We start from the raw sequence: 17992 nt of genomic DNA, 5'->3' as shown, positions 1-17992 counted from the left end.
TTGTGCAGTCTCTGAGCATTATGCTGCGGTCCACACCAGTCATGCCTCTTCAAAAATGCATTTGAATCCACTGTTGCGGCGATGGCCGCGATCGGTGAGCTTCGAGGGGCTCGCGAGCTTTCGCGTTTTTTCTGCGGAAAAACGGGATGCGGCTCGAGACCGACCGGCTCAAGGAACGGTCGCATGCACGCGAGATCCACAAAATCAAAACAAGAAAGCGCCTCTCGCGGCACGCAACTCAGACTTTTCTTGCAATCACACAGCCAGGCGAACGCCCTCGCAAACACGGCGGAGGATAGCGTCAATACCTCGCGCACGGCTGCGTCCGTAGGCCGGGCGAAGCCGAGGCTGAGTGCAGCTGAAGCCAGTGTGCTGCTCGGAGTTAGGACTCAAAGCGAAAATCGAAACAGACGATTTGACAAGCGTAGGGCAGTGTGTGAGAGCCGCGGGGTACCGCCGTTGTATGGGTGTCAGTCAGGGTCGCCATCGGCTGGGCAGCAAGCAGCCCATACCTCCCCTAGGAAACGCCTAAATGCGTCAGAAAGCGGCAAGCAGTGCTAGCGATGTATGGATGCACATCCTATGCATTCAATTACAAATGCGCATGTATCTAACTGCATTTGAGGCATGCCATTTTGAACTCCGATCGATGTCGGTCCCTTTCGCGGCATGCGCCCGGCGCGCCAGCCCTGGAGATCTTCCAAGGGACGCCTGCGGCTTTGCGGGAGATTCAGTGCAGCCAGCGAGAAGCGAGAAAAAATCGATTTCCGAGCGCATGCATGCGCCCGAGGCAGGGGACTGCCCATGTTAAATGGGCGTGAAGACGTCGAGGCGAACACCCGTGACAGCAAGACGCCTCTGGCGTTTCGGCCTCCCTCCGCCCCCCCTCCTTTTGATTGATCTGCTCTGGCTGCACGCCTTTAACACCAGAGAGAACGACTTTGATAAGCCGAGGCAGAAGCGCGACGGTGCTTCAGTGGGACCAGAATATTCCAACTCCAGCGTAGCCGCTCTCTTGGTAGCAGCCAGGAGAGACGATCTCTAGCGTCCCGGAATCCTTTTCATCCACTCCAGGCGTCGTCCGCCGGTCGCCTTAGGCCTCAGGCGAGGGCCTTCGGGGGCGGACACGCCCGAGTGCATGGGCGAGCAGCTCGGCTTGCTCGGCGCGCTTCTTCAACATCTGGGCGACGATGTCCTCTGCGCCCTCCAGGGCTTCCTCGGCAATTTCCTGGAGCAGCGTCTCCGCGATTTCTTCACGCACGGTCCAGCTCCCGCACGTTCGAAACAGTTCATTCTCCTCGTGGGCGAGTCCCTCTTCGGCTGCGGCGGTCGCGTCGGCCTCTGGAATCCACGCGCTCGCTCGGGCTCCACTGTTTCCTTCTCGCCCGCCCGCCCGGTCTCGCCTCGCGATGGAGCGGCACCTTCGCTGCTCAGAGAGCTTCGCCCTCAGCAAAGGCTCGCGCTTCAGAAGGCGCGCGGTTCGCTGCATGCGGAAAGCGAGAAGTTCTTTTACGTCGTCGGCGGACAGCGCGTTCTCCAAGACGATGGCTGGCGGCGGCGACAAATCGAAGGCCTTAAGGGCCTCGAGCCCTTTCGGTCCCTTCGACCGGCCTGTCTCTCCGCCCGCCGGTGCGTCTTCCGCGCTTTGCCCAGGGAGACGTACCCGCCGTGCATGCGCGATCTGACCGTCAGCGGAAGGGACAGACTCGCGCCTTGTCCGCCGCAGCTTCGTCACCTCGCTCACCATTCTCGCGGCTCCCCCGCAGCCATGAGCGCCGCTTGAGCCTAATGCGTCACGTTCGCCCCGCTCATCCGTCCCTCCTGCCACCTGGCGCCCGCCGTACCCCTGCAGCTCTCGCCTCCATTCGGCGCATCCTGTCGCATTCGCATCGAGGCGTTCTAGAGAAGCGCTTTGAGCAGATGAGCCTGGTAGCTCCTCACTGGGGTGTGCCTCCCGCGCGAGCAGCAGTAGGGGGTGTTTTGGAGTAGCCTGACATGCAATCGCGTAGAAACGAGCTGCGTCGACCTCGCGCGTCAACTCAGGCCCTAGGCGCGTCTGCCTCACGCGGGCTTCCTTTCTTTCGCAGGAGAGAATGCAGCGCTCCAGCACCTCCAAAATCAACGCGGACGAGGCCGAGGAGACTGCAGACGAGGGGGTGTTTGAGTCCCGCGCGTCGGTGTCTGTGTCGCGGCTGTCCCCTGTCGAGGGAGCGCGCTTGTCTGGGTCCCAGGGCGCGGCGGCAAGCGTTGAAACGGAGCAGTCGTCGCCTCGGCGCGGCGAGGCGCCCGCGTCATGTGAGGCAAGCTCTCCAGGACTCGTATGGCTGAAAAATGGGCGGTCAGAAAGAGACTCTCCGGTCCCTAGGCGGCTCCATCGCCTTGGAGGCGCGAGTCGGCGCGAGCGAGACTCATTCGCGTTTCTCCCGTCGCTGGACGAGGGAGCAAGGCATACCTCGGCAAGCTGCGCCACGTCAGCAGCCGCCTCCTTCGCTAGACTGCGCGCGGTAGATCGAGGTCGCTCTGCTGCAGCTAAACTGCCGCTTCCTCGCTTGGCCGGATCCCGCTTCGCTTGCGCGTCTGTCCGTCCGCCCGCAGTTCGGTTCACGTCGTTGTCTCTTTCCAGTAGACTTCGCGTTTCGCTGTCGCTCCCTTTGAGCGGATTTTTTCTTGCCCCTCCCGCGTCGCCTGCGTCTTCTCCTTCGCCTAGTTTGTCCTCCAGCCTTCTTCGTTCGTCTGCATTTGAGTCTGATCGTCCCTCCTCAGCGTGCCTGATCCCCACTCTAGCCGGGGGCGTCGGGTTCCCTACGGCCTCGTCGCGAACCCCAAACGCCTGAAGCAGAAGCCCTGTCGCACCGCGAATCTCCCGAAGACTCGCCTGCAAAGCGGCGACTGCACGTCGAGTGTTAATCCCGCGGAGATCCAGAGTCAGCCCTCGCGGAATGCCGTCGCAGCCCGCGGGGCTGTCGCAGATGTCACGAGTCGTCTGCTTCTCCTCCGGCTCGTCATTCCTCACCCGCCACCGTGTCCGCTGCGCGTGTGTTGCTAGCTGGCGTTCGTTCGATTCGTTCAGCGGCCGGTGTGTTGTTTCAGCTGCCTTCCGCTGTCTCGCGCCCTCGCCGGAAGCTTCCCTGACGTCGGTCAAGCCCGCGGAATCGCCACGGGCGTTTCCTTCTTTCTCTTCTTTTTCGTTTTGCATAGAGTCGCAAGGCAGTGCGCTTCTCTGCGCCGATGCCCCCGGCAGAGGCGAGGCAGCGGCGAGCCAGTCGCAGCTGGAGTCCTTCTCATTGACATTAACTAAGCCAGGCAGCGCGCACCCATCCCTAGGAGGTGAACCCGGCTTGCTCAGCGCGTCTGCCGGAGGCAGGAACTGCTCAGGAGTGGCGCTTAGGCAGTGCGCGAACCGGAGGAGGGCCTCGAGGCGTCTTTCTAGCTTGCTGGCCTTTTCGGCGGCTCGCCTCAAGTCTTTTTTCGCCAACCGCGAGGTGCGGAGACGGCGCGCCTCAACCTTGACAATCTGCAAGGTGGAGCGCGACGAAGAGCGCAGGCTGGGCTGTCTGCTCCCTTTGCGTTTTCCTCCATCTTGGCGCTGGTGCCTTCGTCCCTCGGCGGCTCGAGCCTCGACCGGCCGCGGCTCTCTGCATTTCGCTTGGCGACAAGCCCCCTCCAATTCCTGGCGTCTGCTCTGAGCACTTTCGCCAGTCTCGCCTGCGCTTCGACGCAGCGTCTCTGCGTCGGCAGAGGCCGCGTCCGCATCCAGCGGCAGCCAGCCGCAGGCCGCAGCCCCCGAAGAGAGAAGAGAGTTTCTTTCGCCGCTAGAAGCAAACGACTGGGCGCGAGCTTGGCCGCAGCGAGTAGCAGTTTTGCATGACGAGATCGCAGGCGAACGGCGCAGCGGCGAGTCCGGAGAGAACTGGAACGAGTTTCGGTTTTCCGCTTCCGCCGGCGAGCCTGCGCCGTCGCTCGCCGCGCACCACTCACAGGGCTGCAGCAGGGAAGCCGCGATGGCAGGCGGACGCGGAATGCAGGCGAGCGATGCGGCCGCGAGACTGTCGAGGCGACATGGAGGAGTTGCAGTGTCGTTTCTGTTTTGCGCCCAGGGCGAGCGCGTCGAAATGCCTCCCGCTGTTGTGGATCGGTCGCGCAAATGCTCCCCTTCAGAGCGCATGCAAATGCATTTCCCTTCGCAGCGGGTGTTCTCTTTATCGCTGTCGTTCAAATCTGGCGTTGCCGCCGGATCGGCTCCTGGCAGATGCGACTTTGACGGCTTGCCCGTGGCCTCCGTCTTTCTCTCTTCATCGGTGTGCGTCGTCGTCTCCTGCTGCTGCGTCTCGCCGGCCTTTCTTCCAGCTGCAGCTGCCGGTTCTCTCTCTTTCTCGCATCCTACGCCGCCCTCAGTGTCCTCTCCTGCGCTCGGCGGGCCTTCGCCCCTGACCAGCCAGGCGGGGAGCGCTCGCCGACAGGCCAGAGCCCTGGCTTTTGCGTCTCGTCTGTCTCCTTTCTCTCGACCTCTGTCGGGGTTCCTAGCGCCCCCCGAGGCCGTCCAGGGCCTCGCCAGAAACAGCGGTCCAGCTGCGTCGAGCCGGTTCCGCGCAGCTCTTCGTGCCGTCCAGAGCTGCCGCTCCCGCCAGCTCTTCTGGCGCCTCCACTCCTCTTCCCACTGCAGCATCCGCCTCCACGGCTGCGTCTTCCCTGTCTCCTTTCTCGCCCGTGCGCGTGTGCGCTGAGTCGCGTTCTGGGCGAGGGCACTCAGCGCCGCGCGCGCCCGGGGCGACCGCCCAGACGCCTCCGCGGCGCTCGCCGGTCTCCCCGGCTTCGCGGCTCTGCGGGTGCAGTCCACTTTCACTGGGGGCGTCGTGGCTGCTTCCGAGGCTTCCGTGGCGCGAGCCGTCGGGCGGCGCAGCGCGGCTCGACTGGCGCGGGGCTGTTCGTTCTCCTGAGCTTTGAGGTTTGTGCGGCGAGTTGCCGGTCCTGCGTCGCGCGGCGCATCAGCCGCCGCGACTGCTTGAGGCTTGCCTATGTCCTCTTCAGGCGCTTCTGGGTGCACGGCAGAGTCTGTCGCATAATCTGCGTCTCCCGCGCCCGCAGTCAGATGGCCTTCGCTGCTGGTCGTCGCTGCGCGAGGAGGCGGAGCCTCGGCTTCGCGTTGTGGCGCCTCTGTGGCGAGCGGCGTCGGGCGCCTCGGGGGCTTGCGTTCGCGCCCTGGGGGGGTCGACTCTGTCTCCTGTCTCTCCCCTCCACAGCGGGCAGGGGCGAGGGGCCGCGTCTGCTGCAGACGCGGCGGACTGGAAGCAGACGGCTGAGGCGCGAGACAGACCGCGCGGCGCTCCACGCGAGCGCGAAGCCCTCGGGGGAGGATTTTGAGGGCGTGCGACGGCGCGCGAAGTCTGCGGGCAATCGAAGTCGAGATTACAAAACAGCGGCATCTGGTGGCGCCTGAGTCGCTGAAACGGTCGGGCAGGAAGGAACGGCAAAGACCCTGAACGTGCGTGCAAGCAGAGTTGGAAAGCAAAACTGAAGCACGCGAGGCGACAGACCACTAGGAACCTTTTCGGTAAACGCTAGGGTTTAGGGTTTAGGGTTGAGCCTTCGAGGAGAGCGACGAAACATAGAGTGAGCGAGACTCGCGGGATTGCGTGAGGGCCAGACGTTGGGCTCATGGCGAGGCCAGAACTCTCATAGAATAGACACATGTGCGCGGAAGACGGCGGCGGAGCAAAGGACGAGGGATCATGCCGGCGGCGCGAGGCAATGGACAGAGGCGGGGTCTGACGTGGCGGCGGAGAAAAAAAATCTGAACACGGTTGTGACAGCTCCAGCAGGAACAACACGGTAGCCTTGACTACCTGCAGATGCGTTCTTCGCTTCTCGCCCTTGTTTCATGAGACTCTGCATGAGACGTTGCTGTCCCATAAAGACTCGCCGTGAAGCGGCGTGCCTCCCCGTAACCGTGAACCCTAAACCCTAATTAGTTCGGGCGAGACACAGGCACCAGATGGAAGACTAACAGAGCGCAAATGCAGACTTGAAAGGCCGTCGAACGCGAAGCGGAGGGACGCAAGGGTTTAGGGTTTAGGACGCAGGCGTGGAAGGGGCGGAGAAGGAAGCGAATTCGATTTCGCAAGGTCTCCCGGTTGAGGCGTGGAGGGTCGCCTGCGGTTGACTCCCGGGCAGGCTGTTTTCACATTGAGGTTCCCCGCTCGTTCTGTCGTCCTGTCGCTGAGCTCTCGAAGGCTGCCTCCTTCTCCCTGCAGCCCCACCGGAGCCGGGCGTCGCCTGCATGCAGGCTGCGATGGTCTTCCACAGGCCACTATGGAGCGCGAGAGAAAACGAAGACGCAGGCGCCTGTCCCGCGGGCAAGGAAGCCACCTTGCTTAGACCTGATGTTCTCTTCTGCAAGCGCTAGTCGGCGCTGAGGCGAAGGAAGCCGACCAGACAAAGCGATGCGCAGTGCCCAGAAAGCGCGGCATTTCTCGGCCTGTGGGAGCGAGAGGGTGCTACCTGGTGGGGACGGCTAAGGCCCTTTCCAAGCTCGGAGGCGCGGGGTGCGTCTTTGATGCTCAGAGCGAGCGGCTGTGGAGACCAAGAGGCGCGAGGCCACCTCCACCACAGCAGCGGACGTGAAAGCCGGCAGAACGAAGAGCGACGTCTGCGGGGGTCGCTTCGTGTCCAGCGGTGAGCGTCTATCGGCAGGACTGGCGATCGCGAACGAGATAAAGTGAAGGATTTGTGTCTGCGATAGGTTGCCGTTGGTCCGTGTTTGCATCACTGCTCTGAGGCCATGATCCTGCGGGTCGCATGTCCGTCTATTCGGTGGCTACTCCCTCCTAGCAGTGTGTTCACCCATTCCCTGTTTGATCTGCTTCGTCAACATCCGGGGCAATCTGGCGGTCTCTTCCCGGTTTGCCTCCGTCGTCCCCTGTCTCCTCGCGACGTTGCTTCTTCTTATCCTTTTTCCCTGCATTATCCGCAGTCATGCCATCTTGATTGGCTGCTGGGAAGAACTTCGCGGCTGCTGCGGCTTCTGCGTCTTCTCTGGCCTTTGTTTTTTCGCTTTTCTTTCTTGCGTCCTTCTCTTCTGTATGCGTGGACTTCTCGCCTCCGGGCTCGCGTTTCTTCTTTGCACTCTTCGTTGTCTTGGTCTGCCCGTCTGGCTCCTCTTCTGAAGCCCTGTTGCCCCCTTGCTCTCTCGCCCTCATTTCCTGGCCTTCTCCCGGCTCTGCGTGTTTCACTTCTTCCTTCGCGGAGGTTCCCTTTCGCTTGTCGCGCCTCTCCTTTCCCTCTCGTTTGCTGAGCGGATGTGCGTCGCCAGCCCTCTGCTCGCCTACTTCCCTCGCGGCCTCCTCCTCGCCGCTGCGCGCTGCCTGCTCACGCTTCATCGCTGTCTTCCGCTTTCGCTCCGCCTCCTCCGCAGCCTCTTCCACCTCTTGCCGCGCCACTTCAGAGAGAGCTGCAGCTGCTTCGCGAGCGTCCTTCGCAGCTTGAGCCACCCCGGTGGCTGCACGCTCCATCGCGTCTGCGTGTTTGCGGCTTTTACTCAGCTTCCTTTGCAGTGGAGTCTGCTCGCCTGCAGGCTCCTCGAGCGCCTCTACGCCGCAGCTGCTGGCGCGTCGGCTGACCTCGCATCGCTCCAGAGGAGACAATGAGGCGCCCGGTGTCTCCCCTGGAGCGGCAGCGACAGAGTCTCTCGGCTCTTCGAGCTGAGCGGCTTTCGCGTGCTTCCTCTCCTTTCGTCTCTCGTCGGCACGCCCTCGGTCGTCCGCCAGAAGCGCAGTGCTAGCAGCGGGTTCGCTTTCCTGTCTGTTTTTTTTCGATTTCTTCTTCTCTCGTTTCGGGGCTGGGGGTTCGCCGTGTGCGGCGGACAGGCTTTCCCTAGCTCCTGACTCTGCATCTGCTGCCGAGGCTAACGGAGACGGGCGCCTCGCTGGTTTCGTCTCTGGTGCATACTCGCCGTCAGGCGCAGTCTTCAAGGAGTCGGCACGGCTCGAGGCAGTTCGAGGCAAATTCGTGCTTTGTTGTGAACGCGCATGAGCGTTCTCTTCTTTCTGTGGCGCGCCGGCCCCTCGGGTCGCGCTCGGCTCTTGTGCGGCTTTAGGCTGCTCGGCCGCGGGCGCGCGCCGCGCTCTCGCTTGCCATCTGTGCTGTGGCTGCTCGTCAGGGACTCTTTCTGCTAGCTCTCGCTGCGTCCCCGAAGCGGCTCGCAGCAGTGTGTTCCGAGAGGGGACGAGAGATGCGGCAGAAGCGTCTCCCCCCCCCAGCGCCTCGTCCTCATGTGCGAATCCGAGCGAGACCACGCATGCAGAGGTAGAGGAAATATTCTGGCAGGCCTCCGTTTCTTGCCCATACGCCCCCTCGCTTGCTGTGTCCCCACTGTCACTGCCCTGCTCCTGCGCGGCATGTCTGTCCTCGCGCCGCGTTGGCCTTCCAGTGCTCGGGGGCGGTAGCGCACCGTCCGCGGCGCCGAGAGCCCCGCGCGAAGACGCCGAAGGGGCGCGCCTTCTAGATACATCTGAGCGGGCTCCACCCCGTCGCTGGCGACCGTGGCTTCCCTCTCTCGAACTGCATCTACTTTCTGTACGGCTGGAGCTTGAAGTCGGCGCGCAGGTTCGCCTTTCACGTTCGCGGCCTCCATCCGCGGGGGGCGCCTGCGGCTGGCCTGCCTCGCAACGCGACGGCAGCCGCGAATCGCCTCCACCCGCCTCTGGATCGCTTGAGGTCTCATACGAAGAATGGTTGACTCGTGGGGACGAACGCCGCCCCTTTTCGCGCCGGACCCGCTGCCTCGGTCTGACAAGTGCCACCGCCGCCGCGGCCTCTTTCGCAGCCTCCGCAGCGGCCTGGGCTGCCTCCTGCGCGCGCAGCGAGCTGCGTCTGCTCAGCGCCACGGCCTTGTCTGAGCCCCCAGCCACCTCGCCCTCGCGCGCTTCCCAGCGGCCTGCGAAGCTCGCCTGAGTCCGCGTAGCTTCTTCGATGCATAATGCGCTTTGCGTGCGTCCACCGGGTTCGTCCCCTCGCTCCTTGTCTCTCTCAGCAGGGCGCGCAGCGCGGCCAGTCGCGGCAGGGGGAAGCGTGTCGAATGTGCGCTGCCGCCTCGCCCCGGCACGAACGAAGCTCTCGCATGGCGTTCCAAGACGCTTAGCGGAGGCCACATGCGGCTCCTGCGGGACAGCGGTGTGAAGCGGCTGCCCTGGCTCGCCTGCAGGTGAACGCGCCCCCTGACGTCGCAAGGAGCGCGGAGCGGCTTCGGCGCTCGCGGCTGCTGACTGGGCAGCGGTCAAGGCCGCCGTCGACACTGCGCTGACCTCACGCGGGCCGCTGCTGAGAGGCTCTGTGGACGCCTGATGCGAGGCGCCTGAGAGCTCTTCTAGACGCGCGACGCACGTCTTAGCCTCGTCTGCGAGCTGCAGTGTGCGCTCGCTACAGCCGCAACCCCCCCCAACTTCAGCACCCTCGATAAGTGCTGCAGCGGCCGCCAGGACGGCCGCCACGGCGGCTGCTGTAGCCGCAGCTGGCGACTGGGAGGCTTTGCGCGACGCGGCTCTTCTCGATTCAATGGGTGTCGCAGGCGCCAGGGCCCGCCGAAGTGTGGAGACGTTCTCCGTGCCTGCGAAGAGCTTTTCGGCGCTCTGAGACAGGGTGGTGGCAGCCGAACGCGAAGCGGTGGATGTCGCGCGCGCGAGCAGGGCGATCGCGGATGCGCGCGACGAGTCTATCCCCGCCGAGAAGTTGGGATGCTTTGTCAGCGAGGCCGAGGATCGAGTGAGGCGCTGGAACGCCGCTGAGCTCTGAGGCTTCGGCCGTCTCTTTGTCGCCTTCGCAGTCCCCTCGGCGGTCTTCGGCTCGCCCCCAGAGCCCGGCCCTAGACGGTCGAACAGGGCCGCTGTCTCCAAGGCCTTCGCGACGGGGGCGGCGGCTGCCGCAAGCGCCCGCGCGAGCGCCCTGGCTGCCTCTGCTGTCGGCGAAAAGCTTGCGGTTGTCTTGGAGGCTCCTTCACGACTGCACTTCACCTTTCGGCTTCGCACGCTTTTGACCTTTACCCCGAAACTAGTCCCCGGCGAGGCTGAACAGGCACTCAGAGACCGTGGTTTTTCGGTGTCTCCGCTGCGGAGCTGTCTGGTCTTCTTTTTTGCTGCCGAACTCTGGCGCCTGGCTGCGACGCGCCGCCGCTGTATTGCAGCAGCATCGGCCGCGGCTGCCCGGCGCAACAGGGCCTCAGGGATGCTGTGGTGTGTCGGCAGAACACGGGAAGCCTGGCGTGGATCCGATGTAGGAGCGAGCTGCCAGGAAGGCGAGAAGAGGGGCTTGCGTCCGATTCGTTGGGCTGACGCAGACCGCGCGTTCGAGCAGGGGTTCCGCGGAGAGTAGACATCGAGTAGGGAGCAATCTGAGCACAGCGACTCTGCACGACCAGCGGAGGCGCAGCGGGACGCGCGGACTCCGCATGTCGTTGGCTGAGCGAACGAGGGGCACGGGGGTTTTAAAGGGCAGCAAAGAGATCCAGAGGCGACAGGCAGGCGTCTGCAGCAGTGCAGGTCGGTGAGGGCGGACTGAGGGCGAGGCCAAGCAGGGTCCTCGGAAAGCCGCTGCAGGCACCTGCGACCAGACCCGTCTTCGCCTCGACGAGGCCGCCCGCAGTCCCGAGCCTCCCCGCCGACGGATAGGGGCGTGGGCGAGCCCAAGCGGGAACGGCCATCCCGATCAGGCGATGGCGACGAGCGGGAACTGCGTGAGGCGCTGGAGTCGCTGCAGCTGCTGCTCGCCTCGCTTGAGTCCGACGCCGGGTCACTAGATGTTCCTGGTCGCGACGCACTTCCGCTCTCAGCGCTGCGCCTGCTTCCACGAAGGCGCCCGGCGTCTACTGATGGGCTTCTCGAGACTATGCGCATGTCAGCCCACGTCCGTGTCAGCGCCGGAGTGTCGCCTCGCCGCAGCGACCGCGTAGAGGAGCTGTGGGGAAGGTGACGGCAGTCAGAAACATCTGAGCGGCCGAAGGTCGGAGGCCGCTCAATGCTCGCCGCGGAATCCCCAGAGGAGTCCTGACAGTGGTGAAAGACTAAGCGGCTTTCGCTGTATTCCCTTTTCTGGCAGGCTGAGCGGCCACAGGCATGAGGCGGCAGGGGGGGCATCGGAAAACGCGAAGGTTTTTTTTTTATACGGAATCGAGCGTCTGCCGTGTGCTTCGTCCTCCCGCAAACGGTTGAGGATGCGTCTGAATCAGCGTCGTCCGGTCCTTCTGGGGGAGTCCATCGGTCGCGTGAACAGCGGCTGGGGGTCTCTTGCGAGCGCGGGAATCCAGGGGGGGGTGGCGGCAGACGGAGCCGCCCGTTAGACGCAAAAGCATCATCTTTCGGGCACTGAGGCGGGCACCGGGCGTAAGCGGAGGGACGGGGGCAGCGCGGACCCGATTCACCACAGGACGCGAGAGGTCTCAGGGACACACACACCGACGGAGACAGTGGGGGGCTACTAAAAGAACGAGAACAGCATACGTCTGAGAAGGAAGGAGATCCCCGAAGGCGCGTGTGTGGGTGTGTGGAGAGATCCGAAGTGGTGCAGAGACGAGGCAAGCCTGTGTGCGGGCCGCAATACCTCGGAGCAAAATCGAGGCCGACTAACAGAGTCTGACAGTCCCTACAGCCGCACCTTTCTGCGATGTAGCGCTCCCGAAATGACGGGGTTGTGACGAGTCTCGAGACAGACAGCGGCGGGCGATGCTTTGATGGATCATTCGAGATTGAACGACCGCTGTCTCCTTGGAATCCAGTTCTTGCCGTCCCGAAACGTCCTGTGCTCGCGTCGCGCTTGCTGCAGCCTTGCGCAGCGATGTAGGGCCTCCGTGTAGCGGCGAAGCGGCCACCCAGAAGCTCACTAAAGATCATAATTGAAAAGACCCACAGACAGAAAAACACGCTGCCGCGTTTCAGTCCCCACTGCACACTGGAAGCTGCTGGGCAGTTGAGCCTCGATGACGAGTGGCCTATTCTTCGAAGTGATGGTTGCACGCAGGTTCAAAATTCATATCTTCTCGAGAGTGAGTAAATAGTCTAGTACCAATAAGCGCGCGGACCCGAGGGTAGACGACGAAGCAGTGCCCAGGCGGAAAACACACAGAAGGTGTCATGGCCACGCGTGACTAGCTAGTGACTTCTCAAAGTCTTGAATGGGGCCCGTCTTCAAAACACAACCATGAGTGGTAGCGTGGGGACATTAAACAGCTAAAGCACGTTCGTCTCATGGCACAGCCCACAGCGTCCGACAAAAACACCCATAGGAAGGGCGGTTCCATTTTCACCCCTAGTCCTGCCTTTCTGTTCACCTGAAATCTTTCCTGTATTTCCCGCGTCTGATTGCGGCATCAAAGAGGCCGCCTGCGTCGCGGGTCTTGACGGCTGTCCCGACGCTGGGGGCGCCGTCCCAACCCAGATCTGTCCACTGTGCCATTATGGTAGCCTGCTGCGTTTGACGGGCTCTCTTTCGCTCTAGGTCAGCCAGCTCTTGCAACCGCAGATGAGGATGAAAGAGGCTCCCGGGGCGGGTCGGCGCGTCTTGCCATGCTGGGCGAGGCTGCCGAACGGAAGGAACTGGCGACGCACAAAAAGCACTCGAAGAGAATCCCGGGGAAGCTTGTACCGCGGGTGTGTCCTCTGCTATAGCTACGGCGGGCCCCATGAAGGTGAGTGCAGCTTTCGTCCTGCGTCAGAGAAAGTTGACAAGCTTCGGACACGGTAGAGTGGATCTCAGCCTTCTTTACGGTACCACTCGCAGAGACTGCGAAAAGGCTGCTGCTGAGCAGTGCGGCCGCATACCAGAAGGTGTCAAGCTTTTTCCTCTCTATTTGCCCTCGAGCACTCACTACGTTCCTCAGTATGGTTTAAAGGGGAGGGTCGACCTGAAAAAGGTCGCGGGAACAGCTTTACGCGCAGCAGACCGCATCTGCGCACCGTCATGCGCAACGCGGTGTCTACTAAAATTTCGGCATCGCGAAAAAAGCTTCTAGAGTGTACCATTGAGCAATCGCTACAAGGAGTAGGCAGCATCACGACGGAAGGCATGAAAATCCAGAGCAGCTCTGTTCTAGAAAGACACATGCATTCGTAAGAGGGGCCACACAGCTGAACGCTTCACAAAGCCCGACAAGGGGAAACATTTTATCGCGTTATTAATGACTCCTCTTGGGCACGTTTTCATACGTCCCGTTTCTATCACGATGCATTCGTGCGCCAGTTGGAAGTTGTAGAACATCACTGGGACAATCATATGAGATTTTCTTGCCGTCTGTGTTGCCAGACCGCTTGCTCCCGACGTGCAGGTCACTGTCAGAGTGAGGCATCCAACGGCACTCGTGAGCTGGCGTACCTTGTGGTGCCACGTGCAAAAGTTGGTAGTGGCTTGAACAACTTGAACACTTCCATTCGTAGTGAACGACGGGTGAACGGCCTATGCACGGGCATTTGTCTAAAGCAGCCGTGTGTCCGGGCACAGGATGAAACAGTCGGGTATTCCCGCTAAATAGAATCAGCAGCCATTCAGCCTCCCCTCACCGTGACCGGCAGCAGAGATGATATTATGTTTCATTATACTGCACTCTGTCGCCGGTGGTGGCGCGCATCAGGTAGAGGATGGTCAGGCCAAAGTTTCAGCTCGAAAGCAACGGCATGAGTCTGGGACACCGACACCCTGGTAGTGGGCATCCAAGATGGGCTGTTGCCTGTATCACTGCGCTTCACCGGCAGTCAGTCAGTTTGCTCCATACCGTGTGAAGCCTTGGACCGCAGGGTTCGCCTATTACCTCATATGCCGAACCAACTATCCTGATGTCATCACTAAGTCTACTCTGTGCATCTGAAAAAAAAGCGGCCGCGAATCATACTGGAGCCATAGTCACTGCATCTATGCGATCGTGCGCCCTGATGACCCGATACACTCAGCAGTTTCTCCTTGCTGCTGTCTGACGTTCCCGGGTAGCTGTTCTGTGAGAAGTGGAGTAATGGTGGATCTCTGGTACTGCGTGATACACACGTGTGGCAAGCCGCACACGACGTCTGCCCACGCACTAGAAAAGGGGTACAAGTGTTCAATGCAATTCTAGTCTGATATGGGCGAGAGCAACGGAATACGGTCCACGATGTAGGCACGGGTTCACATCTGTGAACATGGCAAATTCACCACAATCATTGGACTCCCTGGCGCCGTTAGCTCTCGTCACACCGGCAGCTCAGATTTAGCCGCAACTCGCCGAGCCACGAGACTACGTCGTTGGCAGTCTGTGAACCCACGATTTTTTCCAGCGGTTCCGTCTGGTCGGATGTGCTCGTAGCGTGTCCGTTGAGACCGGTTCCACTCCGAATATCACCAGAGTCGTGTCTGCAATCGCCTGTCTGTCGCCGGTACACCTCGAGAAGCTGCAGCCAGCTTGAACTACCAGAATTTGTGCGTCCGCCTCTGCGAGTGCACGTTGCAAGAAGTCTCATGCCGCTATCGGCGTGTAACTCTCCAAAGCCTGACAGACCAGCTGCTGCTACAAGATTTCTGGCGGCGCATACAACGCCTTCAGAGCTCTGACGGTCTTCTGAGCAGCGCCACTCGTACATCTGTGTCTGAAGACCGACTGTGCTCATTCGCATCCCTCCTTGCATCGTCGACGCATGCGCACGCAGCTTCTTTCTTCGCCGCGGCGCCGGCAAACTGATCACTGGGTTATAGTAGAGAAGCTTCGGCACACCTGAGCCGACACAACACAGCGGTCTCACGGACTAGAGATAATTCTTCTTTGCGGGTAATCGTATCCTAGAGCATTAACACTAGTTTCTAGCTGACCTGCTCGTGGCATTGTGCGCGGTCAGTCTGCTGCTCATCCCGGCTTCCAGAACTAACTATGGTACGCGACCAGGAGGTTTGCGAATATGGATCGGCTAGGGATGCTATTGGGAGAACTCCATATTGTATTATAGGTAGTCACACTGATGACCGTTTTGGTGATTGGCAGGTCGTCGCGTCGGCTCTACACCGCAATGGCTGCGAGTGTACGCGCGGGTAACGTGGAAACCCCAAACCCCCTTCCCTATGACATCTGTCTGTTGTAGCGTCACGCGCCCCAGCTAGAACTCCTCAGGCATCGCTTGCGAAAACGGCGCAGACGAATCAGGCCGCGAGACACGACGAAGTGCCTACCGTGGATGGCCCAGCGCGCAACTCCAGAGAGGACAAGCACGTCGCCAGATCGAAGGACGAGCGCCTTGGGGGCAACCCTGAGAAGAGACAGCGGGAATCTGAGACATGCATGTCGCGGGGGAATGCATGTCGCGGGGGGGCCCGTTTTCAGCGCAGCATGAGCCAGTCTAGCACAATAATAGCAAGCTGCTCCACCACGCATCGTCGACACAGCCTATAACGGAATACGGAGGCTGGAATTATCTTCAGCAGGCGTCGATAGTTCCCTGATCCCGAATGGCGACAGTGCGCCAAGGGAGTTACACAAAACGACGTACTGTCTAGAGTCGCCGCCAAGAAGGAAGATGGCTGGCTGCCCGATGCTGCACAGACAGGAAAATCCCACACGCTACGCGGGTTCGTCTTGCGTCCGCATCAGCAGACGCCGAGCTGCAGAGCGGCTCTGCGGCGATCATCCGGTACCTTTTTTGCCGTGTGTGCCAGGCACTCTACTCCCAACGCGCGCTGTCTTACCTGTATACCCGTGAAGTAAATCACAAATGCTACTTGTGTCTGTACATAGTTAGAAGAAGCAACACGGCCTGTTTCGCTATCGCTATGTTTTGTCTGCTGGCGTAGCGACTACGCTGCAAGCACCCTCAACGCAGCGACCTCTCAGTGTGGGGAGGCAGACAGCGGATCCGCTGACCTGATGGATACCAGCGGCTCTTCAGCTCGCTCCGCGTCGTCCTTGTGACCTCGCAAGCGGTCTCCACTCCGATACACGTTCAAAATCGCGGCCTGCATGCGTGATCGCATGAACGACCCACAGACACAGGCTCCGGTTAGTTCCTCCCTATAAAGTTTTCTGTGGCGTGGCTAGACCTGAACGAGCTAGCAGTTTGCGGGTAGGCGTGTGCCGTCCATCAAGCTCATGTCCGTGCCAAAGAGCGGATGTCTCATCCCACCATCACTTACATCCATGACACGTCTGCTGGTTCCCTCTCGCGCGTCAGCGAGGTAAGGCTCGCAGAGCTGCAAAATATCGTCGCAGAGCTTCTCGAGCGCCGCCGGCAGCTTCGCGAAGGACGGAGAAATCGCAGGAGTGGCGCCCGCTGAAGTAGGAAACGAAGAGAGCAGGGGGCGAGTCGAAGGGCACCGGCCTACCCCGTTCGTCTCCTCGTCATACGACCGCTTAGTCCAATCGTAATGCCGACCTAGCGTCACCCACCTCAGTTGTTTTTTCAGAAATGGTGACAGCGACGCGCGCGAGAGGTTTCCATCGAAACGCCTGCAGGCCGCAGCCTCCTGGCTCGGCGTTTCTCCCTCTCGACGCCGACAGATTACGTCGCGGCCGCCTTCTGCCTCCGCCGTCTCAGTCTGCTCGCCCTGGGCGCCGTCGGCGCACGCCTGAGCCTCCCTCCCTGCTTGTTCGCTGCTGAAGTGCGACGAGGAACTCGAGGCTCCTGCGACACTGGGTTCCGCGGAACTGTGGATGAGATTGCAGAGGTTGCAGACATGAGGCGGCATGGAATAGACAGAAAGGCACTCGCAAGCGAGACAGAGCTGTTCGGAGACTGAGAGGTACGCAGGCAGGAAAAGAGCGCCAGGGACCACTTCGTAGATCGACACGGGCGCAGACCTGTCATCTAGCGGGGAATGACCTGCGTCAGAGTGAACATCCTTCACTTTTTCGGCAGACAGGTCGCTCGCAGGACGCAGACTGGATGGCGCTCCAACCGATTCGAGTTCGGTGCCTTCTCCCTTTCCGCGCACTTGCCCAGACTCAGAAGGCGCGGCGGAAGCCACCGAGGCCGCAGGCGAAAGCCCCGCAAATAGGCGCGCCGAGGAGGGCGAGAGAAGGCCTCCGGACGGCGCAACGGCATCAGAGGAGTTGTCGGGTGACGGCGACGCGCTGCCCGCATGCGACGCGGAGGGGGCGGACGCAACAAAAGGACGAGGCGATGCAGAAGACGAAAGCGGAGAGGGGCGACGGGAGGCATTCGCATCCGGGTGATCGTCCGGCTGTACAGAAGCGAGGTTTCGCGAGCCTTCAAGAAGCATACGGATCTGTGGGCTGTCGAATTCTAGGGTTTGTTGACGAAGCGGAAATCCTCCAATCACTGCTAGCTTGCAGTCGCCTTCGTTTCCTATTTCCATTACCCCTTGAGGCTTCGCGCGGCTATCATTCCCTGGCGACCCCCAGCCTGCATCCGACTCGCCTCGGTCCGCGTGAGCCGAAGTTTCGTTACTGTTCTCTCCTTCTCTCGCTCGATTGGCATGCGTGCCGCGCGGTGCCCGTCGACGGTTGCCAACGGTTTCCTCGGATGTTGCCTCTCTTTCGTGTCCAGCTGCGTTTCTGTCTCCGCACGGCTCTCGGCCTACGCGGCGGGAGGAGTGCGGAGGCAAAGTTGGTCTCTGGGCGTCCTTCGTTTCCGCGATTAAGCGCCGAAGTTGCGACAGCAGGAGACTCTCCCAAGGCGTTTGCCGCAGGATTGTCTCGGTCTGCTTGAACACATCGACTCCAGAGGCAGCGCTCACCGCCTCTACTCGGCTGCATCTCGCCATGCCGACGACGATTGACTCGACCTCCAAGTTCTCTCGCGCATTATCCGCCCGCCAGCAGACTGTTCCATCATTCCATCCCTCGTCCAAAGGCGATAGCGAGCGAGAACAGGGATCGCCACCGCTAACACAGGGCCAGTCTCGCTAAAAAAAGACTACATACGAGGACACTTCAATCCAAAGTGCGGGCAGGACTCATTTCTGAGCGAAAAGGACAAGACTCGAGAAAAACGAGATCCTGTCACGGAGGCCGTCTTTGCGAACGGGGGCGCCTGGTGAA

General features: G+C 61.4%; 2 protein-coding genes across 2 annotated transcripts; both read right to left on the bottom strand.

Moving 5' to 3' along the window:
• Positions 1 to 1093: 1093 nt before the first annotated feature.
• BESB_002740 (uncharacterized protein) lies at positions 1094 to 10883 on the bottom strand (the record flags this gene model as incomplete). Its single annotated transcript, XM_029359029.1, has 2 exons — positions 1094 to 5384; positions 6841 to 10883. 2 exons carry the CDS (start codon positions 10881 to 10883, stop codon positions 1094 to 1096), a joined length of 8334 nt encoding a protein of 2777 aa, XP_029221942.1.
• Positions 10884 to 14189: 3306 nt separating this feature from the next.
• BESB_002730 (uncharacterized protein) lies at positions 14190 to 17715 on the bottom strand (the record flags this gene model as incomplete). The annotated part of the gene is made up of 5 exons (XM_029359028.1): positions 14190 to 14719; positions 15169 to 15245; positions 15486 to 15530; positions 15857 to 15948; positions 16126 to 17715. 5 exons carry the CDS (start codon positions 17713 to 17715, stop codon positions 14190 to 14192), a joined length of 2334 nt encoding a protein of 777 aa, XP_029221941.1.
• Between the last annotated feature and the right edge of the window lie 277 nt (positions 17716 to 17992).

This window comes from Besnoitia besnoiti, chromosome I (assembly GCF_002563875.1).
Source record: "Besnoitia besnoiti strain Bb-Ger1 chromosome I, whole genome shotgun sequence".
Classification (NCBI taxonomy): Eukaryota; Apicomplexa; class Conoidasida; order Eucoccidiorida; family Sarcocystidae; genus Besnoitia; species Besnoitia besnoiti.
This window is presented reverse-complemented; position numbering and strand designations above follow the sequence as displayed.